Raw genomic sequence first — 25,393 nt, forward strand, 5'->3', positions numbered from 1 at the left:
GTTACCGGCTCTGGGGGCACGCGCCTCCTTGACTCCGCTAGAGGTCCTCCAGCCCCTACTCGCAGCGCCTTCGCCGCTGCCCGCGCCAGGTGAGGGCTCGCGGCTCCCGGCTGCGACGCCCGGCGCTTGTTGGTTGGCTCGGGACGTGAGCCTGTGAGGCGGGCTGGGCCGGCGGGCGGTTAGCGCTCCGTTCCACGCGGGGAGGGGCGGCAGGCCGGGCGCTGCACGGCGTCGGCCGACGCGGGCGGCGGTGGCGGCAGCGGCGGCCGGGCTTTCGGGTTTTCTGCCCCAGGCCGGAGCCAGTCGGTTCCCCGGCGGAGAGACGGGCAGTCGGGCTCCCTGGCCCCGGGCCCCCCCCGGCTGGGGTGGCTGGGGCAAGGGGACGATGTCTGCTCGCGCTGCGGTGCCCGCCGCTCACTCTCGGGAGGAGCCATCCGCGGTGGCTGCTGAGAAGGAGTCGCTGTTGGTAACGGCGAGTCGGCAGGCCGAGCAGCTGTCCCCGCCCGAACGGGAGGGCAAGTTGGCGGCGAGTGAAGAGAGGGCCGCGACAGCCATCATCGCGGGTGCGCGGGGAGAGCCGTCGCCGGCGCTGGTGCTGGGGCACAGCGTGCCCCAGGCGGCCGTGCCCGTGAGACCCTTGGCGCTGCACCTGGCGCACAAGGCGCGCGGGCCCGGGGGCCCCTTCGGCGGGGAACCCCCGCCACCCCTGCCGAGGGACCCGCCGGCCGAGGACGCCCTGGAGGATGAGGCGGCGACCGGCCCTAAGGAAAAGCTGCAGCCGCCGCCGCCGCCGCCGCCGCCGCCGCCTAAGGAGAACCCCTGGACCAAAAAGCTTCCCCAGCACCTGCCCCCTGTCGGGACGGGACCGGCGCCGTCCCCACTGGAAACCCTGGAGGCAGGTCTGTGGTTTTTTTGCGGTGGGCAGTGGGAGGGTGTGTGCAGGGGTGATTTGCTTGGCTGTAGAGCCTGTCGTGGGGCTGGGGGAGGGGCAGGCCTTCTTCCCCTGACAGTCGGAGGTATTTTGTTCCAAGGTGTCATTCACTCTGTCTATTTACATAAATGGACATCTGGGAAGGGAGCGGCAGGAAGAGGTGGGACCTCGGGTTCTCCTTGAGTGGTGGGGGCACTGCGGGAGTAACGTCGCTGAGCCGCTCGGCTGGCGCGGCCTTCATTGAGTTTTACCCCCTCACAACGTGGTAGTGACTTGGGAAAGCTAACTTTATAGGTAGATAGTGCAGTTCATCCTATAGAAAAGTTTTTGTGGACTTGTAAAAAAAAAAGGGGGGGCGTGAAGCAAGTCGGAGCAAGGAGATTGATTTATAAGTGGAAGCGCGATTGTAATTTTCTTCGTTGTGATATAATTGATAAGCTGAAAATCTGTTTTGGAAACAAGAAAGGTCATATTAAGAATGAGACTATACCGTAGTTGCCAACAAAATGCTTGGAATTGCGATTTTGGTGGAAAACAGTTGAACAGGATAGTTGACATGAGAGTGGATTGCACAGTACGTAAATGAGAGTCTTAAAATTCGGTTAGCCCTCCTTCTCTTTAGAGGAGGTTAGATTATGTCACAGCATTTGAAAGCTGACCAATACAGTATGGCCCTGGGTGCTTTATTTTGGTTGTAGTTTTTTCTGTTTGTTTGTTCTTAAGTTTAAATGGAAATACTAAACAAAAAGTAGTATCTCCTACTTTTATTTTCTAAATTAAGTTTTAGTAAGTTAATTGAACTTTTTATGTAGAAATTACAGCTGCTTACTTGCGTATCTTTTTCTTAAAATTAAAGGTTAACAATAAAATGGGGAAAATGTGAGCATGTTTACAGGGTTGTGAGGATCAAGTGAGTCAAAGGATGTGGTATAACTGTAAGGTGATTATTATAAATACATTATATTGCAGGTATATTAACATTTCTTCAGAGGAACTCCAATAGAGTGAGATAAGTGTTAATTGATTTCTTTAGCTTTTACATGGTAATACTCATTATTCTTTTTTTTTTAAAGATTTTTTTTTGTTTTTTTGACAGAGAGACACAGCGAGAGAGGGAACACAAGCAGGGGGAGCAGGAGAGGGAGAAGCAGGCTTCCCGCTGAACAGCGAGCCTGATATGGGGCTCGATCCCAGGACCCTGGGATCATGACCTGAGCTGAAGGCAGACGCTTAACGACTGAGCCACCCAGGCGCCCTTAATACTCATTATTCTTGATAAATTTGACACTTGTAGAAAAAAAACTACTTAGAAATTTGCTCTAAATTTAATATTACCACCATTCTCTTCTAGCTGCAAAGATCTATTTGTTTACTACTATCGCTAACTGAAGGAAACAAAAATCTTTTTTTTAAGATTTTATTTATTTATTTGAGATAGGGCGAGAGAGAGCACAAGCAGGGCAGAGGGAAAGGGAGAAGCAGGCTCCCCGCTGAGCTGGAAGCCCAATGCGGGGCTCAGTCATGAACCTGAGCCCAAGGCAGACATTTAACCTAAGACTGAGCCACCCAAGCGCCCCAGAAGGAAACAAAAATCTTAAAGTATAATCTCCATAAATTTAGCAAAGAGAAAGAAAGCCCTTAATGAGCCTTAATGGGCTGTCCAACCTTCCTACTTCTAGACTTAGTTAAAATTTATATTCAGTGAACTACCCAAAAAATGAACTTTTGATTGTAAAGCTAATTTGACAGGTTTTAAAACTTTAAAGATAGGACTCAGGAATCTTAATTGGAAATGTCCTTTTGAAAAGTATTTAACAGTTCAATTAACCTCAGGTGCCTTCATTGGGGATCTTAATCTTTGTTGGAGATTAAGAACAAGGTGATGCTTGAGCTATGTTGTGGTTCATGGGAATTTCGATTTTGCTGATGGCTCTCTCTAGGCAATTCTTTCTATTTTTGGAATACATTCTGTGCTTAGAGGAATACCATTCTAAACTACTTGGAGTAGTGTAGTAATTTATAAACTCTCCCCAGTACTGACTGTTCTACCTCAACTTCTTTTTGTAGTTGGGTAATTTAGAGATTATGGTGTATAAATGCACTGTTCAGAAAGACTTGGGTTCTAGTGCACATATTGTTACTAACTAGCTAGTTGACTTTTGGCAATTTTTCTGGGCCATGTAAATGAATGGAAAGGGTGTATTCATCTCTTCCAGTCAATACCAGAGTACCATCTACAACCTGGGGTGCCTTAGCTTCCTGCTTTCCTAAGCAAATTTGCAACTTAAAGAACAATGAAATAGCAGAGGACTTTAAAGGTTCAGAGTAGGTGCAAACTAGCGATAATCTATTAGTAGGGGGCCTGTGTAATTTATCCTACAAACCAGGATACTGTAGAGGCAAAGAGAAGGATATTAATTATGCTGGAATAACAGACTTAACCATGCTTGTCTTGGCCAAACCTGGATCTACTGTCACTCTCTTAATGAGGCACAGAGATTCCATCCACAAAATTTTGCCAGAGACTTCATTATCAGAGATGGAAACGTAGCAAACGAAGAGGATTATTTTGGGACAGATGATCATGAATTTTCTGTTAGAACCTGCAGTTCTAATTGAACTGCAGGTGAATCATTCTTGCTTCTTCAGCCCTTGTGAGATACTTTATTCCACTTTTAGGATGGTTTTGGCCTGTGTATTGCTGTTTCTCTTAATCTAGATAAGGCCTTCTTTTTTTTTTTAGAGAGAGAGAAAGACACAGCAAGAGAGGGAATACAAGCAGGGGGAGTGGGAGAGGGAGAAGAAGCAAGCCTCCCCCGAGCGGGGAGCCTGATGCGGGGCTCGAACCCAGGACCCTGGGATCATGACCTGAGCTGAAGACAGAACCCTAACGACTGAGCCACCCAGGTGCCCCAAGGCCTTCTTTTCAACCAAAGCCTGGCTATCCAAGAGGCCTAGAATAGTGTCACGGCAGTTTTTAATTCAGTCAGGAGACCAGAAAAGATTGTCCCACAATCTGTCCTAACCTTGTTTAAAGTACATTTATTTTGGAAACGTGTATTAAAATCACAGTATGGGATTTATTAATTTCTTACTTGTAGCTATGGCTATATTCTACATACCAAAAATCAGCTTTCTAATATAATTTCAGTTCTTTTACTCAATGAAAACATGGTATATAAAAATACTGATTTTTTTCCATCTTTTTCATCCTTAGTCTTCTCTGACCTCATCAGCTCTCCTTTTTCTTAATGTCTGCTTCCCAGAAACCTCAAATAAGCTTCTTATTACCCTAAAAACACTTTAAGTTGTATAAATGATACATAAATACATTCTGCATGTTTTGATGTCTCCTTCAAGAAAAGAGGTAATAATGCTGTTTACTGAATATCCTTTCAGATCTTTCTTACTTCCAAATACAGTGTTTTGTATATGCTTTTAGAACATATCATCCTCCATTTTTAGTTTAAAGTTGATTGACCCTTTTTATTTTTTCTCTTTACCATAAGTGAGTTTGGGGGCATCTGGCTGGCTCAGTTGGTAGATCTTGGGGTAGTGAGTTCAAGCCCCCCCCCGCCCCCACTGAGCGTGGAGCCTACTTTAAAAATTACATACCTCTTGTATATATGTCTGACTTTCTCTAGGATAGATGATGAGAATTGGAATTGTTAGGTCACAGGGTATTTGTTAGTTGATAAGTTGTTCTCCAAAGTGACTGTACAAATCGATACTCCCACTTTTAGAGTACGAGAATTAAGTAGTTTTTAAAGCACTCACTGTAGCAAAATGGCATTTTACTAGATTTCTCCCTTAAATATAAAATTATGTGAAATATTGGTAATTACCAGTGCATTTTCTTAGTTAAAACTTTGCTAAAGATTATAGCCATAAAAATTAGAGTAAAATTGTCCCTGTGACATTGCATTTCCTTCCCCCCCCCCCCCAAAAAAAAGCTACTTAAATATCCTACACATTGGTATATTGGTTGTTAACAAGAGAAGAGAGTACTTAAATTGGGAGGGAACCTATAATGTGTCTGGTCTTACCCTACCTTTCTAGCTTTTTGTTTATGTTGCCTTCTGTGTACCCTGTGTTTTGGATAAATGGCTTAAGTTTTCCTGCCTGTTAAGGTTTTGCTTATCATCCTTCCCTTTGTTTTAATTCTGTTTATCCTTGAAAAACAAGTTCAAATGCTAACTCTTGTATGTAGTCTTCTTGCCTCTCTGAGCTGCTCTCCCGTAATAGTTCATAGCTCTCTTACAGAAATTATCCCTAAGTGCCTTGTACTGGGGTTATATATTCACATGTTTTATCTCTTGTTCTAGTTTGTCATGTTCTTTGAGGCAAAGGCTGTCTTCTTGATGTTTGTATATTGTCCACAACAATGGCTTTCATTTAAATGGTACTCAATTTGTGGACTTTATTAATTTGAAAAAAAAATTTGACTTTTTAAAATTATGATTTAATGCAATCATGCTGTAACAGACATCTTTCTTATGGGGTTAGCCATTGAGTCAGTCTTTATTTTTTTTTTTTATTTTATTTTTTTTTAAATTTATTTATTTGAGAGAGAGAGAATGAGAGAGAGCAAGCACATGAGAGGGGGGAGGGTCAGAGGGAGAAGCAGACTCCCTGCCGAGCAGGGAGCCCGATGCGGGACTCGAATCAGGGACTCCAGGATCATGACCTGAGCCGAAGGCAGTCGCTTAACCAACTGAGCCACCCAGGCGCCCGAGTCAGTCTTTAAAGAACAGATTATACTAGCAACTCTCAAATTTTAATGTGCTTAGGAATCCACTATGGGTCTTGTTCAAATGCAGATCTGATTCTGTAGGACTTGATATTCTGTATTTTAAGTAAGTTCCCAAATGTCAGTGATGCTGATTCAGTTATCACAGTTTGAATAACAAGGGATTTCAGTCCTAATGATGCACAATAAATCACTGTTAACAATTAAGGATGTTGCATCTGCCTCACTAGGTAATAGTGTTGCAGTTTTTCTGTGTCCAAGCCCTTAAAAATGGATTGTTTTCCGTATCAATTTAGAATTATAGATTATAGTTTATAGATTCCTAGAGTTAAAGAATAATGGTTTAGGATACTGGAATATTACTCAAAAAGTTGCAGTAGTATAGTGTCTTACCAGTGATAACTTGAAAAATAGATATATGAAGATCACACATTGTTCATGTATATTTATTTATTTATTTATTTATTTATTTATTTAAAGATTTAATTTATTTGACAGAGACACAGCGAGAGAGGGAACACAAGCAGGTGGAGTGGGAGAGGGAGAAGCAGGCTTCCCACAGAGCAGGGAGCCCAATGTGGGGCTCAATCCCAGGACCCTGGGATCGTGACCTGAGCTGAAAGCAGACGCTTACGGCTGAGCCACCCAAGCGCCCCTGTTCATGTATATTTAAAGCCACTGGAGCCTTTTTCTTATGTTTCATCTGTTTTGGAAAAAAATGTATACATAATATATTTTAATTTTTAAAATTTTTTTAATTTTCTAGGCTGGCTTGCTTTTTCAGTCTTAGGTTTTCTCTAAAAACATGCAGAGCAATTTCCTCCATTTTAGTTAAAATATGGGAAACTTTTAGTTAAAATTACCTTTCTTACCTGTACCTCTGAAACAAATAATACATTATATGTTAATTAAAAAAAAAAGGGGGGAGTGAGGCTTTAGGTCTTCCACCTTCTTGGACTTTTAATAGATGCCTGAGAGTCTTGGTCAAAAAAAAAAAATAGGGTGGGGGTTGTTCTTTTATTAAAAGATACATTGTTTTCTTAACACATTTAAGCAAGAACTTTTCACAAAAGTAGCAACTATGGAAAAAACAAAACAGATCCAGCAAAGAAGGGCAGAGAGATATGAGAATTATTACCATCTAACCGTGGTTATAGCACTAAGCCCATTTTTGTTGGTTATGATGCTAGTTATATATTGTATCTTAGGATTCCATTAATTCTTTCTTACTTCATCCTTTGTTATTCCTTAAATTGAGAAGTTGGAAGAGAATCATAGCATGCATTTCACTTAGTGTGGTTATATTTTTTGGAAAGAAGTGGAATTGTAACTTAGAATTTGGTATACATGAAAAGAAATTACCTTTCTTAGGCTTGTTTTACTTGTTCTCTATGTGTATATAAAATATTTTTAAAACCTGGTGGGCTTCTTTCATTTTATATAGACATCTTTGTACCTTGTCTTGCTTCCCAGGTAATTTCCCAGAAATGGAATTGCTTTATTAAAAGGTATATAGAATTTAAATGACAGATTACCCTGGAGAGAGTATACTACTTTACACTATTACCAACTGCAGGAGAGTAATGTCCATTTCTTTTTTTTTTTTTTTAAGATTTTATTTATTTGATACAGAGAGAGCAAGCACAGGCAGGGGGAGGGACTAGAGGGAGAGGGAGAAGGCTCCCCGCTAAGCAGGGAGCCCAGTGCAGGGCTCCATCCCAGGACCCTGGGATCATGACCTGAGCTGAAGGCAGATGGTTAACCAACTGAGCCATCCAGGTGCCCTGAGAAATGTCCATTTCTTTATAGGCTGGCCAACACTTGGCATTCTCTTTTTTGTCAATAGGATAGGTAAAAAGTGTTTTGTTTTAGTTTACATTTCTTTATTAGTACAATTGAATGCCATTTCATGTTCATTTTTTTTATAATTATATTTTGAGGATAGTTGATACAATGCTACATTGGTTTCAACTTAGTGATTTGTACAACTTAGTGATTTGACAAGTTTATACATTATACTATGTTCACCACAAGAGTAGCTATCATTTGTCCCTTTTACATCACTGTTACAGTATCATTGACTATGTCCCTCTCATACTGTGCCTTTTCCCATGATTTATTCACTCCATAAGTAGAAGCTTGTATCTCTCTTCTCCCTTCACGTATTTTGCCCCAGCCCCCTGTATTTCTTTTTAAAAGCATTTGTTCTTTTACTCAGATTTTTTTAATGTTTAAAGTTTTTATTTAAATTTTAGTTAACATACAGTATAATATTAGTTTCAGTAGTAGAATTTAGTGATTCTCAGATTTTTCAAAATTTATTTATTTTTTACAGCTTACTATCATGCTCTTATTTATTCATTTATTTTTTTAAAGATTTTATTTACTTGAGAGAGAGAGCGAGAGCATGAGCGGGGGGGGGGGGGGGGGGGGGGGGGGGGGGGCGGAGGGAGAAGCAGATTCCTTGCTGAGCAGGGGGCTCAGTGTGGGATTTGATCCCAGGACCGTGGGGTCATGACCTGAGTGGAAGGCAGAAGCTTAACCAGCTGAGCTACCCAGGCGCCCAGATTAACTATCAACCTTTTAAATGAAAAAGTCTGAGTTGATGAGGTGGTCTGAGTGAGCAGCACAAAGGACTTCTTTATGTTGAACTTGGAATTAGACAAATGTATCCACACAGTTGGTGTTGCACCGCCACTGCAGGTCCTCCTATCTGGTTGAGGAGGCTGTCCCTGTGAAGGTGACAGCATGAAAAAGCAGCCCACGATGCTTGCTTTTTTTTTTTTTTTTTTTTTAAAGATTTTATTTATTTATTTGACAGAGAGATACACAGCGAGAGAGGGAACACAAGCAGGGGGAATGGGAGAGGGAGAGGCAGGCTTCCTGCTGAGCAGGGAGCCCGATGCGGGGTTCGATCCCAGGACCCTGGGACCATGACCTGAGCCGAAGGCAGATGCTTAATGACTGAGCCACCCAGGCACCCCACGATGCTTGCTTTTTGTGGACAGTGAGCCCCCAAAGGAAAAAGAGGAAAAGATGCTAGCTTCGTAGGTTCAGGTTTTTTTCCTAAACTTATTAATCAGGAAACTTACTGTTTCCATGGTAGAAATTGGAATTTGGGAACAGGAATGTTCTGGGAAAGTCTTCTTCTTGGAAAAGTAAATTAACTCTTAAGGACCATTTAGAAACAAATGTTAAGAAATCACTGTTTTGTATTGCAGAGTATCCAACCACATTGGCTGTCATAGTTTGTTAGATACTCTGTGATGAGATTAAATTATTATATTGATAACATGTACATAAACATCCCAATTACAATGTGTACATAACGGTACTCCATTAAAATGTCAGCGTTATTGATGCCACAGAGTTAAATATTAACCTTCCCACCAAATTTTCTGAGGAGTAAATTTGAGAGATTAAGATTTAAAGAAAAATTAAAAATTTTGAGTCCAAAAGAATCTGCTAAAATTAAAATCTCTTCCTTTTTAAAATTTTTAAATTTGCAAAGAAATAAATACTCCTCCCCAATGTATTTCTTCATGTTTAGCTAGAGGTTATAATCAATGTCTGAGTAGAGTATGGAACTGTATCGGTTTTTAAATCAATAGCTTATTAATTTTTTGTCATGTTCAAGTATCTTTAAAAATTTTGTTAATATCTTAATTGTGCCATTTAGTAATGAAGTTAAAAAGTTTATTTTTATATGGCCAGAATAATTTTTTATCTTTAGTTTCTGACCTTAATTTTGTGATTATTAATGTCTAATTGATTTATAATAAAGCTAAATAAAATCTGCTTGTGTGCCCTCTCCCTTATTATTTTCCATTTCATTAAATATTTTGTATAAGGCTTTATTTTGTAACTACCAGGCACTTAACTTACTTGATTTAGCAATATTTTGGGAAATGTTTTCCACTTTGTTGAGGGGAAAGTCCTCCAAATGTTATGTATCTTATAGTTTTCATAAAATATACATAGTATATATATAGAACATCAGTCAAATTCTAGATAACGTTCAGGCAGATACTGTTCTTTATTAAATTAGATTTTTTCCTGTCCCCATTTTTTTGTCCTGTTAACCCGTAGTTTTTGATCTAATTTTTCTTAATGAAATGTCTTATCCTTATGCACATTTATACCTGTATACACATACACATATATGTGTATACTTAGAAGAATAAAAGAAATGCCTGTGTACTAGTTATTTTGCTTTCGGAATAGAATTACTATAATATCCAAGATTCTTTTATGTCTGTCCCTGGTGACATCTTAATCTTTCATCCCTCTGATAAGTTTTCTATTTCCTTTTAAAATCTGCTTCTGAGTTTTAACTCAAAGATTGCTTTATTCTATGAATTGGTCATTGCCATGATTTTATGGGTTCATGTTTTGCTGGATTATTGTTTTTCTGTAGATACAGATCCAAAGTTTATTCTGCTTTTCAATATTTACTTTAGATCATGTTTAGGTAGGTGACACACCCATCTGGTCATCTTGCTCTAAGTAATGAACCAAACTAAAAAACAGTGTAAAGTTTCATTTAGAGAGTCAGTCTCTCTCGGTCTCTTTATCTATTTTATTGTCAACCACTGTCGTCTTATTCAAGATGGGATCAGTGGCAATACCATGATAGTCTTGTCCAAACTTCTATTTTTTATGACTTCATATATATGCAACCTATTGTGGTTGTCAAACTTGTTTGTTTTCAAGGACAAATAGTTTAAAGTCTTTTGATTTATTTTCTGGATAGTCCTTGATGAATGTCAATGTATGAATTATATAGCAAAATGTATCCCTTTGGGAAGTGAGTTACTAACACTACTGTATTAAAACATGTTATATTTCTAATTTTTTCATGTTGTATTCTGTCAGAGAAAGGATTGATCTATCAGTTTAAGTAAACTGCTATTTTTCACTTTTGATTTGAACATTAAAGACCAATTTGAATCTGTGTTTGAACTATAGTTGATTTTTTTGTTAAGAATTTGAGTTTCAGAACTCTGGATTTTGTTGGAAATGATGATGACACTGGCTTACTGAAATTGATATAATAGTTGTTTTGTTAAATATATTGAATTAAGTGATTGTAAAACCAATTCTAAAAAACCCCCAAAAAACCAAAAAAAAAAAAAACAAAACCAAAAACAAACTCACCTAATTCTGTGGTTTTTGTTTTGTTTGTTTTTTTTAGAGCTCAGTTCCCCCAAAATTATAAAAGCAGGAAAACTCAAGACAAAGAAATCCAACAAGGTATGTTTTTAGCTATCTTCTTCTTAGCTATTGAGTTTGAGAATTGGTATGTTAGAAACTCTTAGATTATTGTGTACTTAGTTGTGTCATTGGTGTTAGGTTAAAGTTAATATACTAGAGAATTGTAGCCTTTGTTCAAATCCTGTGTATATTAATTTATTCTGTTATCCTATGTAAATCAATTTAGTGTCATTAATAGTGCTAGAAGGTGGATCATAAGACCCAAGCATTGTTATTTCAGTGTTTTGTTGTTTGGAGAGTTGAATTAATTTGGCAAATGCTTGCATATAATTGTATGTAGGTGATTTTTAAAATTGCTTTGACTTTTAGAAAATATTTTTTCTACTTAAGATTTCTAATTTGCAGATATAACACTTATTTATTACTTCTTAGGCTAGTGATTTCAGCGATATGGCGAATTGGCCAACACCAAGTGAATTAGTGAACACTGGAGTGAGTATTGTTTTAAGGCTTTTTCTTAATAAAAGGAAAATATTCTCATTTCAACATGCAAAATTTATTTCAGGTTTAGAGAATTACATTAATAAAGAAGTGCTGAAAACTTAGCAGCTGTCCTTTTTATAGTCTAACCCCTTTTTCAGATACCTGATTTTATCCATCACGTTGTCTTCATCTCATTATATTCTCAGGAGGTAATCTTACATTTGGAAGGGGTGTTACCATGCTGTTATCTTCATATAATGCTTACAATTAAAGAGGATTAAAAAATTTTTTTAAAGATTTATTTATTTGAGAGAGATAGAGAGCGTCCATGCATGGGGCTGGGGGAGGAATAGAGGGGGGAGAAGAAGAGAGAATCTCAAGCAGACTCTGCTGAGCTTAGCCTGAGGCAGGGCTCCATCCCACGACCCTGAGATCATGATCTGAGCTGAAATCAAGAGTCTGGTACTCAACAGTCTGAGCCACCCAGGTGCCCCCAAAGAGATTAATTTTTATTAATTATATCATTAATTAATATGAGTCTAATTTGAAGCCCATTTTATTTCAGAATTTGCTATATGTTTTGTTTTTTTTTTTTAAAGATTTTTTATTTATTTATTTGACAGAGAGAGAGATCACAAGTAGGCAGACAGGCAGGTAGAGGAAGAGGGAGAAGCAGGCTCCCCACCGAGCACAGAGCCCGATGTGGGGCTCGATCCCAGGACCGTGGGATCATGACCTGAGCCGAAGGCAGATGCTTAACCATCTGAGCCACCCAGGCGTCCCGCTATATGTTTTTTGATACATAATTTTTTCAATATGTATTGAAGTGCTAATTATATATGTATATATATACACACATACGCATTTATATAGCGTATCAAATCAAGAAGTGTTCAATGAATGGATTTTTATTTTTATTTTATTTTTTTATTTTTTATTTTTTTTTTAAGATTTTATTTATTTGACAGAGAGACACACAGCGAGAGAGGGAACACAAGCAGGGGGAGTGGGAGAGGGAGAAGCAGGCTTCCCGCCAAGCAGAGAGCCTGATGGGGGTCTCGATCCCAGGACCCTGGGACCATGACCTGAGCTGAAGGCAGACGCTTAACGACTGAGCCACACAGGCGCCCCTTATTTTTATTTTTTATTTTTTTTGTGTGTGTTTCTCTTCCTTTCAACCTTTCCTCCTTCCCCCACCTCAGTTTTTTTTTTATTATGTTATGTTAATCACCATACATTACATCATTAGTTTTTGATGTAGTGTTGCATGATTCATTGTTTGCATATAACACCCAGTGCTCCATGCAGAACGTGCCCTCTTTAATACCCATCACCAGGCTAACCCATCCTTCCACCCCCCTCCCCTCTAGAACCCTCAGTTTGTTTTTCAGAGTCCATAGTCTCTCATGGTTCGTTTCCCCCTCCGATTCCCCCCCCTTCATTCTTCCCCTCCTGTTATCTTCTTTTTTTTTTTTTTTTTAACATATAATGTATTATTTGCTTCAGAGGTACAGATCTATGATTCAACAGTCTTGCACACTTCACGGTGCTCACCATAGCACATACCCTCCCCAATGTCTATCACCCAGCCACCCCATCCCTCCCACCCCCCACCACTCCAGCAGCCCTCAGGTTGTTTCCTGAGATCAAGAATTCCTCATATCAGTGAGGTCATATGATACATGTCTTTCTCTGATTGACTTATTTCGCTCAGCATAACACCCTCCGGTTCCATCCATGTCATTGCAAATGGCAAGATCTCATTCCTTTTGATGGCTGCATAATATTCCATTGTATATATATATACCACATCTTCTTTATCCATTCATCTGTCATGGACATCTTGGCTCTTTCCACAGTTTGGCTATTGTGGACATTGCAGCTATAAACATCGGGGTGCGCGTACCCCTTCGGATCCGTACATTTGTACTTTGGGGTAAATACCCAGTAGTGCAATTGCTGGGTAGTAGGGCAGCTCTATTTTCAACTTTTTGAGGAGCCGCCATACTGTTTTCCGGAGTGGCTGCACCAGCTTGCATTCCCACCAACAGCGTAGGAGGGTTCCCCTTTCTCTGCATTCCCGCCAACATCTGTCATTTCCTGACTTGTTAATTTTAGCCACAATGAATGGATTTTTAATAAATTTTTTTTAAAGATTTTATTTATTTGAGGGCGCCTGGGTGGCTCAGTCGTTAAGCGTCTGCCTTCGGCTCAGGTCATGATCCCAGAGTCCTGGGATCGAGTTCCACATCTGGCTTCCTGCTCAGCGGGAAGCCTGCTTCTCCCTCTCCCACTCCCCCTGCTTGTGTTCCCTCTCTCGCTGTCTCTCTCCCTCTGTTGAAAAATAAATAAAATCTTTAAAAAAAAAAAAAAAAAGATTTTATTTATTTGAGAGAGGTTGGGGGGGCACAGGCAGGGAGGGAGGAGGAAGGCAAAGGGAGAAGGAGACTCCCCACTGAGCAGGGAGCCCGATGCGGGGCTTGATCCCAGGATCCCGAGATCATGACCTGAGCCGAAGGCAGATGCTTCATGGACTGAGCCACCCAGGCGCCTGGTTTTTAATTTAAACTATGAAAGAAACTAAAAGATCGTTCTGAGATATTCTGTCAGGAGGCTTTTTATTTATTAAAGGTTTTATTTATTTGAGAGAAATTGAAGGAGCAGGGGAAGGGGCAGAGGGAGAGGGAGAAACAGACCCCCTGCTGAAACACCCATGCACCCCAGACATCAGGGGGCTTTTTAGAGAAGTGGTAGCATATATGGTTATCTGGTTACATGTTTTCATTTGATACTACACTTCGCTATTTGTAATTTGTACACTCTTGGTTTGTAGTTGTAGATAACATATCTAAACAGCTTAATTAGTGTGTAAATAACATAAAAAACTGCATGTGAAGTATACAATTTGCTAAGTTTTGACCTTATATATGTACCTGTGAAACCATCACCAAAATCAAGATAATGGACCTAACCATTACGTCAAAAGCTTCTTCACACTCCTTTGTAATTCTTCTTGTCGTATTCCCCCCATCAACCCAGGCAACCACTGATATGCTTTGTGTCACTTATAATTAATTTGCATTTCTTACAATTTTATATAAGTGGAGTCCTACAATATGACTTTTTTTTCCCCCCTGGCTTTCACTTAGTGTAATTATTTTGAGATTTATTTGTCATTAATGTGTATTAGTAGTTAATACCTTCTTATTGCTGAGTAGTATTTCATTTTATGAGTGAAATGTTGCTTGTTCATCTATGGATGGACATTTGTATTGATTCCAGTGTTTGGCTGTTAAAAATAAAGCTGCTATGTAAACATTTGTGTACAAAGTTTTGCATGGATGTATTATGTCATTTTTCTTGGGTAAATACCTAGGAATAGAATGGCTGGATTGTGTGGTAGCTATTGGTTTAGCTTTTTCAGAAACTACCAGACTTCATTCCCACCAACAGTGTATAAAAATTCTAGTTGTGTCACATCCTCAAATATTCAATATAGTCAGTCTTTTAATCTAATTCTGTTAGGTGTTTGGTGGCATCACATTGTAGTTTTAATTTGCATTTCTCTCATGATGCCAGCACCTTTCCACTTAAATTTGCTATCAGTATATCTTTTTGTTGAAGTGTCTGTTCAATAGTAGCCCATTTTTAAAAAAAATTGAGTTTTCTTACTACTGCATTTTCAGAGATCATTTTACATATATATATACACACATACATATACATATATACGTGTGTGTGTGTGTGTGTGTGTGTGTGTGTATATATATAACATTTTATTTATTTGAGAGAGAGCACTAGCAGGGCGAGGGTCAGAGGGAGAAGCGGGCTCCCCGCTGAGCCAGGACCCCGATGCAGGACTCTGATCCCAGGACCCCAGGGTCACGACCTGAGCCAAAGGCAGACGCCTCACGGACTGAGCCACCCAGGTGTCCCGATCATTATGTATTTTGGATCCAAGTGCTTTATCAGATACGTAGCAAATATTTTCTCCTAGTCTATGGCTTGACTTCTAACAGTATCTTTTGAAAAGTTGTTTTTTATTTCTGGTAAAAGTTGTCATTTGTTTTGCAGTATTTAGAAAAGGTTGACTAACCACAAATTTTTGGATATGTTAGTGAAAATGTTCACGGAAATTATTTCATTCAGAAAAACTTTTTGCAGTGCCAGAGTGTCATCAGCCAAGGAAATAAGAAGCCACAAAATAGAAAAGAAAGAGAAGACAAGGTTGAAAAGAGAATTAACAGTGAGAGCAAAGAAAGCCGGGAAACAAAATTAGATGGTCCTGGTGAAAATGCCAGTGAGGATGAGACTCAGTCAAGTAATCAACGAAAGAGAGGTTGGTTCATCTATAACTTCATTTTTTCCAGCAGTTTTATTGAGATATAATTGATACAGAACATTGTGTAGTTTAAGCTACACAACACAGTGGTTTGATATATGTATATATTGTGAAGTGATTTCCACAATTTTAGTTAATATCTACTACCTCCCAGTCACAGTTTTTTTTCTTATGAGAACTTTTAAGATCTAGTCTCAGCAACTTTGAAATATATAGTACAGTATTGATAACTGTAGTCACCATGCTGTATATTACATCTCCAGAACTTATTTGTCTTACAACTGGAAGTTTGTACCTTTTGACCACCTTCACTCATTTCTTCCACACCTGGCAACCACCAGTCTGTTCTTGGTTACTGTGAATTCAGCCTTCTTAGATTTCATATGTAATGAACATCATACTGTAGTTATCTTTCTGACTTATTTCACTTAGCATAGTGCCTGCAAAGTCCATCCATGTTGTTGCAAATGGGAAGATTTCCTTCTTTCTCATGACTGAATAGTATTCCATTGTATATTTATACATCATATTTTCTTTATCCATTTATCTATCAATGTTGTTTAAGTTGTTTTCATGTCTTGGTTAGATGGTCCTGGTGAAAATACCACTGAGGATGAGGCTCAGTTAAGTAATTAATGAAAGAGAGGTTAATTTAACTATATTTTCATTTTGATTTTAATTTTTTAAAGAAAGTTATAGTAATGAATTATGTTTAATCAGTTGATTCCTAGTAGTCACCAGTGCGTATTTGGATTTCTTCCGGATACCATCTGCAGTGGTAACTGATGTGCTTTTGTAACATTCTTGAACTATTAGGCTTTCCTTTTTTGCATTTGACTTGTACTCTATGTAAGTCTGTAATGAAGTTGCACTTACAGAGATAGGCATAGATATATATATATTTTTTAAGATATATTCTTGAAAAGTTGTGTGATAAGTATTTTTTAAGTCTACATTGGAACTGCTCCCTGTTTTTCAGGGAGGGTTTTTTTTTTTTTAAAGATTTTATTTATTTGACAGTACAGCAGGGAGAGCCAGCAGGCAGAGGGAGAGGGAGAAGCAGGCTCGCTGAGCAGGGGAGCCTGATGTGGGGCTAGTTGTGGGGCTTGATCCAAGGACCCTGGGATCATGACCTGAACTGAAGGCAGACGCTTAACGACTGAGCCAACCAGGCGCCCCTTTCAGGGAGTTCTGAGAAAATATTTTTCTAAGAAAAAAGTGAGAATAGTTTTGGTCAACTTCCTTTTAGTAGCATTTCCCCATTAAATTACCCCTTGAAGAAAAGACAGTCTTTGTATCCTTTTCCATATTTTTTACACAACTTTTCATGTGTCTGGAGATAGATTATGATTTAAATGCTTTGTAAAAGCATATACTCATTCAGTATTCTGAGCCTAGGTAAAAGTGTCTTTGGGCCTTTAGGCAGAAAAGTTCTTTAAACTGTTGGAAGGTCAGTAGCTGAGACAAGGTGAACATTGGAAAAAGTGACAGGAGATGCTATGGGAAAGGTAAGCAAGGTCCACGTTGTGCAGGGCTTTGGTAATGTGGAATTAGAATTTTACTTTGAATGCCATGGGAAGCCATTAAAGCACTTTAATTCATGGAAGTGATGTGGCATGGGAGGGGACATTTTATAATGAGGTGTAGTTTCCAGCCAACGTGTTTAATAATGGAACTAACAATCTACGGTATATTGAGCACTTACTTAAATTTTTTTCTTTTTTTTCTTTTTTTTAATTTTTTTTTTAAGATTTATTTGCGAGAGAGAGAGAATGAGAGACAGAGAGCATGAGAGGGAGGAGGGTGAGAGGGAGAAGCAAACTCCCTGCTGAGCAGGGAGCCTGATGCGGGACTCGATCCTGGGACTCCAGGATCATGACCTGAGCCGAAGGCAGTCGCTTAACCAACTGAGCCACCCAGGCGCCCTTAAATTTTTTTCTTAAATGAATATCTAATCCTTAGCTGCAGGGTAAGCATATTAGGGTCACTTGATACAATGAGCCAAGGCTAATTGCTCAAAAGTGGTTGGCAACAGGACAACCATGTGGTTGTTAGGAAAAAATTTACCCATTTCTTAAACTTTTTTTTTTTTTTTTAAAGATTTTATTTATTTATTTGACAGAGACAGCGAGAGAGGGAACACTGGCAGGGGGAGTGGGAGAGGGAGAAGCAGGCTTCCCGCAGAGCAGGGAGCCCGATGCGGGGCTCGATCCCAGGACCCTGGGATCATGACCTGAGCCGAAGGCAGATGCTTCACGACTGAGCCACCCAGGCGCCCCACATTTCTTAAACATTTTTGTCACTTAGCTTTTTCATGCTTCTTAGATACGTAAGTCTTTTTTGACTGTCTAGAATTAATACAGATGATAGGTCTGTCATCCTGCTTTAAAATTTGTCTTCTGTGTTAATTGCTTCAATTAAAACTGATCAGCCAACACTAAAATCCAGGTTTTTATAGATAAATTCATATAGAGTCATGAATTGACTCTCCTTAGAGCACCCTTTTTTTTTTTTAAATCTTTAAAAGGGCTTGTTTATACCAAAGAATCTCACTGATAGAATTTATAGTACAGAATTTAAAGAGTTTTTTTAAGATTCTTTCATTATTCTCTTCCTCATCTGTGAGTAGTTTGCAGGATTTAAAGGAAATCAGTATTGTAGTTGCATACTGATAATTCCCTTTCCCTTAATTACCTTGGTAGTTTTTCCTTTGCGTATGAGTCTTGCTGTTGTAGTAAAAATATATATATTGAGTAGAAGACTAAATATTTTGAAACCTTAACTATAGATTCCACAAATTAAGTAATCAGGATGTTACTATAGTATAACAATTATGCTATCATTTAGGCAACAAGAGAAGTTAAATTGTATCTCTTGTCTTAGGAACATGTGTAGTAGCTATAAAGAGATTTATCAAATGCAGTTAGACAAATTTTATTCTCTAATTTTGAGAAACCTTTCATTATTAGTAATGCTGGATAAATTAATATTTTGGACAGTGACTTGAAACTAAAAGTGTTTTGAATCATCAGCCAGACTTTTCCAGTGTGTACATTATAATGTCTTGTCAGATATACCCCATTCTAAAGTGAAGGAGTCAAGTATTAGGAGTAGTGTATTACATGTATTGCTCATTCATCAGAATTAAACAAGGGTGAGCATTTTGCTTGAAAGTAAAAGAATACCAATGGTATTCCATCAACTGGCTTTTCACATGAATTTTAGAAATATTTGCACAGGTAAGTTTATCAAGGAGTTCTGTGAAAAGAAAATTATTTTAGTCCTCTATATAAGAACCTTTAAGGACAAACTAAATCTCCCATTTGATTAGAATTTAGCATCCTTTCAGAATTGCAAAGCTTTAATGAAAATTGTGCAGTGTCATTAAATGACTTTATTTGGTTTTCTTCAAGCTAATAAGCACAAGTGGGTACCACTCCACTTAGATGATATAAGACCAGACAGTCAAGAAAGACCAGGATCCCGGAACAGCTCAAGATGTCAACCCGAAACAAATAAATCATCACATAATAATAGGAGAAATGATACACGAAGTAAGTCACATTCTAAGAGAAAAATGACATTAAAGAACTTAGTGTTAATGTTCATAATTTTAATAACTATAGTATAAATGATTTGAGAATAAGTTGCAGACATTGTGCCCCTTTTAACACTAAATACCTTCAGAGTATATATCATAAGAACAGTAATGTGTTGTGACTGTCCACAGGCAGATTTTCCCTGTGGTGTCCTTTTCAGTTTTTTTTTTTCCTCCCTCCTTTCCAGGATCTAATCTGAAATCATACATTGCTTTTAGTTGTCTGTTCTGTTTAGTCTCCATTAATCTGGGACAGTTCTGCTTTTGTCTTTAGATGGTAGTTAGGTGGTAGATATCTCACTTTGGATTTTCTGGTGTTTCCTCATGATTAGATTTGGGTTATGAATTTTTGGCCAGAATACTGCAGAAGTTAAATTGTTTTCTTCTCAGTGCATGGAAATGCACATGATCTTGGTTTATCTTATTATTGCTGATTAAGGTGATGTGCTCCAGGTTTCTTTATTATAGAGATACTTTTTTCTCCTTTATAATTAATATGTAATTTGTGAGAGAGACTTTGAAATTTTGGAAACACCCAGTTTTTCATCAGACTTTTCACATGAGCTTCAGTTTCCATTGATGATTCTTGCCTGATTCAGTTATTGCTATAATCTGGCACTCCAGTATAAGGAATGACTTCCCTTGTTATCAGTGTGGACTTACGGCTTATTTCTTTGGTGGATTATAATCCATTACCATGATTTTTTAGTTTGATGCTCAGATTGTCCCAGATTTGGCTAGTGGGAGCCTCTGATGGGTGGTTTCTGGCTCTTTTTTATTTATTTTTTAAATTAATTAATTTTTTAAAAAGTTTTATTTATTTATTTGATGGACAGAGCTAGCAAGAGAGGGGACACAAGCAGGGGGAGTGGGATAGGGAGAAGCAGGCTTACCACGGAGCAGGGAACCCGGGGCTCGATCCCAGGATCCTGGGATCAGGACCTGAGCCGAAGGCAGATGCTTAATGACAGCCACCCAGGCACCCCTCTGGCTCTTTTTTAAAAAAGTCAACTTTACTGAGCTATAAATTATACATGTATAAAATACATTCACATTTAATGTTACTACTTAAAGATCATTTCCCAGATACATTATTTCAATAGGATTTCTCACATTTCAGAAAGCAGAGGACAATAGGAGGATTTGTGGCAACAATTAGGTGAGCATTTGGTTTTATAGGTCTCTGCTGAAATCTTAAGTCTGACAATTACTTTTCTAGTGTGATAATTTCCAAAGCATACATGTTGTCCTGTGAATGGATGGAGAGGGCTTAAGAAAATTTTACAAACCTAATACTACATTTAAAAGTTTCCACTTACATTATGAAGAACTTAAACACACAAAAAGTTGAAAGAATTGTACAGTGAATACCTGTCTAACCACCACCTAGATTTAGTAATTTTGCTATATTTAACTCACCTATCTATTGAATTATTTGAAAGTACCTTGCAGACAGTCATGACACTTCAGCACTGCTGTCCTAAAAAAACATAGCATCCAGGAAAATCAACAATAATTCCCTAATACCATCTGAAATGTAGTTGTATTTACTCAGCTGTCCACAAAATATGACTTGAAAATTAAGAAACTTGTCTACAGAAAAACGGACATTTTTTGCCTTTGTATCATTTCTCAAATATATCACTTTAATGTTAAAAAAATAATATATATCCATAATTAACGTTTTTTTCTTACGAAGTATTGGGCATATAAGAAAACATGAAGGTTTTAAAGAACAACAATATAATCAACACTGGGAACTCAGCACCCAAGTTTAGAAATGCATATTGCCTTTACCTTTGAACTTCCCTGTGTGCCCCCTGCAATTTCAACTCATTGTTTCTCTTCTCAGAAAAAAAGACCTGAATGTATGTTTTTTGAGTATTTTTTACATGCAACTGACATTCAGTATGACTCCATTAACATACTCTTTGGCACTAATTTTTTTCATTTTAGTCTCATTTTCTTAAATTCATGCATGTTAGTTGTATTGCTGTGAGTCCTTTTCCTTGCCAAAAGGGTATTTCACTATTTGATAGAATTTGTTGTTGATAGACCTTTGGATTGTTTTAGTTTTTTCATATTAAAGTGCTACCATGTACATTTTTATGCATGTTTTCCAGTAAACATGTACAAGAGGTTCTTTGGGATAATTTCTTTAGACTGCAGCCCATGAGTGCATTATGAAATTGGTGTACTGGGTCATGATCAGGTTTTTCAAAAATTGGTAGATTCTAGAGTGCTTCACTCAAAATATATTTTTCATCACAATTGTGGGTTTTTTTTTTTAAAGATTTTATTTATTTATTTGAGAGAACAAGCGGTGGGTGGGGGCAGAGAGAGAGAGAAGCAGACTTCCTGCTGAGCAGGACGCCCGATGCAGGGCTCCATCCCAGGACCCAGAGATCATGATCTGAGCTGAAGGCCGACACCCAACTGACTGAGCCACCCAGGCGCCCAACAGTTGTGTTGAAATTACAAAAAAAAATTCTGTATGTTCTAGGGTGTAACATACAGTAAGGCTTACTGTGGGTTGAGACAGATGTGTTTGAAAAAGACTATTAAGATACTCATTAAGGAGGAATTGCAGCATCTAGGGCAGTGATTCTTAATGGAAGTGATTTTCCCCTATCCCTAAGGGGGCATTTGGCTTTGTCTGGAGATAATACGTTTTAGGGGAGTGGGGGGTGAGTGCCTGCTACTGGCATTTAGTGGGTAGAGGTCATGGATGATGCTAAACATCCTCCAGCCCCCTATACTTAGAGAGCTATCCGGCTCAAATGTCAGTAATGCCACGGTTGAAAAACCTTGGTCTCTAGGATCTATATATATGTATCTTCGAATTTATTTGATTATTCCAAATTGTTTTTCAAAGTGGATGTGCGTGGCTTTGCTCTCAATAATGGTATATAGTGTTCTACTTTTTTATGTCTTGGTCAGTGTTTCAAATTATAAGACCTTAAAATTTTGTCAGCCTGGGGTAGATCAAATACTCTGTCTTAATTTGCATTTCTCATGACCAATGAGGCTGAATGCCACTTTATGTATTTATGGTCCATTTGTATTTCTTGTTTGCTTACCTGTCTTTTAGCCATTTTTCCCATTGAGTTGCTGTGTGTGTGTACAGTGTATGTGCACTAATGAATTCTATATGTATTCTGGGTATAATTCCTGTATCGTACTGCAGATATCTTCTAGTTTTGTTTTGTTTTTTTTTTTTTTAAGATTTTATTTATTTGAGAGAGAAATAGAGAAGAGAAATCACGAGCAGGAGGAGGGGGAGAGGCCGACTCCGCTGAGCAAGGAGCCCAACGCCGGGGGCGGGGTGCACTCCATCCCAGGACCCCAAGATCATGACCTGAGCTGAAGGCACACCCTTAGTCCACTGAGCCACCCACGTGCCCCTCTTCTAGTTTGTTTTGTGTTTTCATTTCCTTTTTTCTTTAAAGATTTTATTTTTATTTATTTGACAGAGAGAGAGAGAGCAAGAGCAGGAACACAAGCAGGGGGAGTGGGAGTGGGAGAAGCAGGCTTCCCGCCGAGCAGGGAGCCTGATGTGGGGCTCGATCCCAGGACCCTGGGATCACGACCCGAGCTGAAGGCAGACGCCTAATGACTGAGCCACCCAGGCGCCCCTCTTTTTTTCTTTAAAAGGAATGTCTTTTACTTAAGTTGAGACAACCTTTCCTTAAACATTTTGTGAAAAGGGTTTTTTTTAAGTTTTATATAATGCAAACTCAGTCATCTTGGAACTTCTTGAGTCTTCAACAGTACCATCTTAACAAATTATCTCTTTATCTTTTTAGTATATTATTTTGCTTATTAGAATGTCTTCTTTATATGTCAATACTTTTATGGGCCCTCTTTTATGCCAGGGACATTTTGACAGATTCCTATGAGATCTCTTAAATTTCTATCTATCTGAAGAATGCCTGGTTACTAACAACTAGGTACAAGGTGGGGAGGGTTAGTTACCATGTTTTCATAAAAATAATCACATTATTCACCATTGCAAATTGGCATGTGTAAAAATATTTTTGTTTTTAACAGGTTGGAGGCGTGATAGAGAAAAGAGAGACGATCAAGATGAAGTTTCCAGTGTGAGAAGTGAGGGTGGTAATATCCGAGGTTCCTTTAGAGGTCGAGGAAGAGGCCGAGGACGGGGAAGAGGACGAGGCAGAGGAAATCCTCGATGTAGGACATGTATTTTTATTTTGTTAAATTAGATGAGTTTGAAAAAAGTATGTAAGCCCTCTTTTCTCCACTATCCTATATAATGTAATGTTTTAAGTAATTTTTTTTTTGGTCTGATAATAAAGATGGTTTTATATTTGTTATCCCCTGAAATACTTCACTTTGGATTTTTCTTTATGGTGACTATTTCTCTCTCTTTTTTTAATGTGTAATCACTTTTCTTTTTCTTATATCAAGTGAACTTCGATTATTCGTATGGTTATCGAGAACATGGTGAAAGGACTGATCAGCCATTTCAAACAGAACTTAATACCAGTATGATGTATTACTATGATGATGGTACAGGTGTACAGGTGTATCCTGTGGAAGAAGCATTGCTTAAAGAGTATATTAAACGCCAAATGTAAGTTAGACATAGATGGGATAGGAACATCAAATCTTAACATCATTGATAGTGAATACGTTATAACACATTTTCTAAGCTGTTTATTAGTAAAATTGGGAAATTTTAAGTATTTTGTGTTATTTTTTTTCTAGAAAATATTAGTAAAAAATGAAATATTTTTAAAAAACTTATATTTGGTTCATGTGTTATATAAGACTCCTGCTTTGTCTACTGTTCAGGTATTTCTCTGCTTAAGGGGTATTAAAAAATATTATCGGGTATAATACGAGTAATTAAATAAAAGAATATAAAGCTGCTATGTATATATATGAAGTTGAACAAAGCCAGGCTTCTTATTTGCAAATAAATTTTTATATTGAAATTTGCAAATGAACATAAATGGCAAAACATTGTGATAGATATTTTTTTACTTTCTTAGCTAATGATTTCAGAATTCTAAGTTTATTTTTTAACTTTGAAGTTGTCTTTCTTTGTGACACATATTGAAGGGGAACTACCTCATCTTTTTTAGTTCAGACTTTTTACTCTAGTTCTCATAATAGTTGCCTTCTGAATACTGAAGTTGAAGTTAGAATATTTTATTGTCTTTAAGAAAAAAATAACCCTTTTACATATTAGTATTTATATAATGTGTTTATATGGTAGTGAGAAAAATGTCCCCAAGTGATTTGCATAACCAGTTTGCTGAAATTTGATTATTTTTTTATTCTTACAAAGTGCAGGAAAAAGGCTATTTTTGAAAGGGTATAAGCATCTTAAAAACATCTTCCTTTATTTATGAAAGAAAATTTACTCTGTTACTAGAAAATAATTTCTTCATCAGCATCATCCAGGCATCTTCCTGGGATGCCTTCATGGTGGATTTGATTGGCTTACATACAATACGAAGCAACTTGTTTATTTTGTTCTTGCTTCTTCTGTTACAGTTGACGCAAACACTGAAGAAAAGGGCCTTTTTATGGGCAGAAAGTGCCTGGCATGTGGCTATCAACTTCAAACCACTATTCCTGTCTTTTTTGTAACTCTTGCTGCCAGGTCCCTTCTGAGACCTGACAGTGGATATGCAACTCCATGTCAGGATAATCGGCCTCCAATGTGCTCATACAAGTGAGGGAGGAGCAGAGCTACATCAGTGTTGACAAAATTTCTGATCATGCAGTGTAGAATCCAGAGCTTCTAAGGTAGGACATGATAATGTCCCCTAGGACACTGAACAAAATGTCAGACACAGCATTGGGCATGACTCCTTTTTTTGTTGTTTCTGTTTTAGCAGTAGGATTTTTGGCAGGTGGTAGAGCACCAGGTTTAGAATGACTCCTAATGTTAATCGTTCTTTGATTAGTGGAGTCATGCTTTGAGGAGTCATGCTTTTGACTTGGTTTTCTTTGAGGTTTCTCAAGATAGGCTCATTGATTAGGGCTTACATTTTTCTCTTTGAGAAGTTACTGAAAAACTTTCTTGCATTTGTGGAAAAC

General features: G+C 38.3%; 1 protein-coding gene across 5 annotated transcripts in view; it reads left to right on the plus strand.

Annotated features, from left to right (window-relative positions):
* Window positions 1-25,393, plus strand: part of LARP1B (La ribonucleoprotein 1B) — a 125,338-nt gene continuing 99,945 nt past the window's right edge. For 2 of the 5 annotated variants that reach the window (XM_032412821.1, XM_032412824.1), the window contains exons 1-7: window positions 1-899; window positions 10,876-10,934; window positions 11,328-11,387; window positions 15,543-15,717; window positions 19,134-19,274; window positions 23,369-23,512; window positions 23,750-23,915. In XM_032412821.1, the coding sequence (XP_032268712.1) occupies window positions 386-899; window positions 10,876-10,934; window positions 11,328-11,387; window positions 15,543-15,717; window positions 19,134-19,274; window positions 23,369-23,512; window positions 23,750-23,915 (1,259 nt within the window). In that variant the 5' untranslated portion in view covers window positions 1-385. Of the gene's footprint in view, window positions 900-10,875; window positions 10,935-11,327; window positions 11,388-15,542; window positions 15,718-19,133; window positions 19,275-23,368; window positions 23,513-23,749; window positions 23,916-24,849; window positions 25,100-25,393 lie in introns of those variants that run through there. The other 3 variants (XM_032412823.1, XM_032412822.1, XM_032412825.1) reach the window with 3 other exon arrangements.

This window comes from Phoca vitulina, unplaced genomic scaffold (genome assembly GCF_004348235.1).
Source record: "Phoca vitulina isolate PV1807 unplaced genomic scaffold, GSC_HSeal_1.0 scaffold14, whole genome shotgun sequence".
Taxonomy (NCBI): domain Eukaryota; kingdom Metazoa; phylum Chordata; class Mammalia; order Carnivora; family Phocidae; genus Phoca; species Phoca vitulina.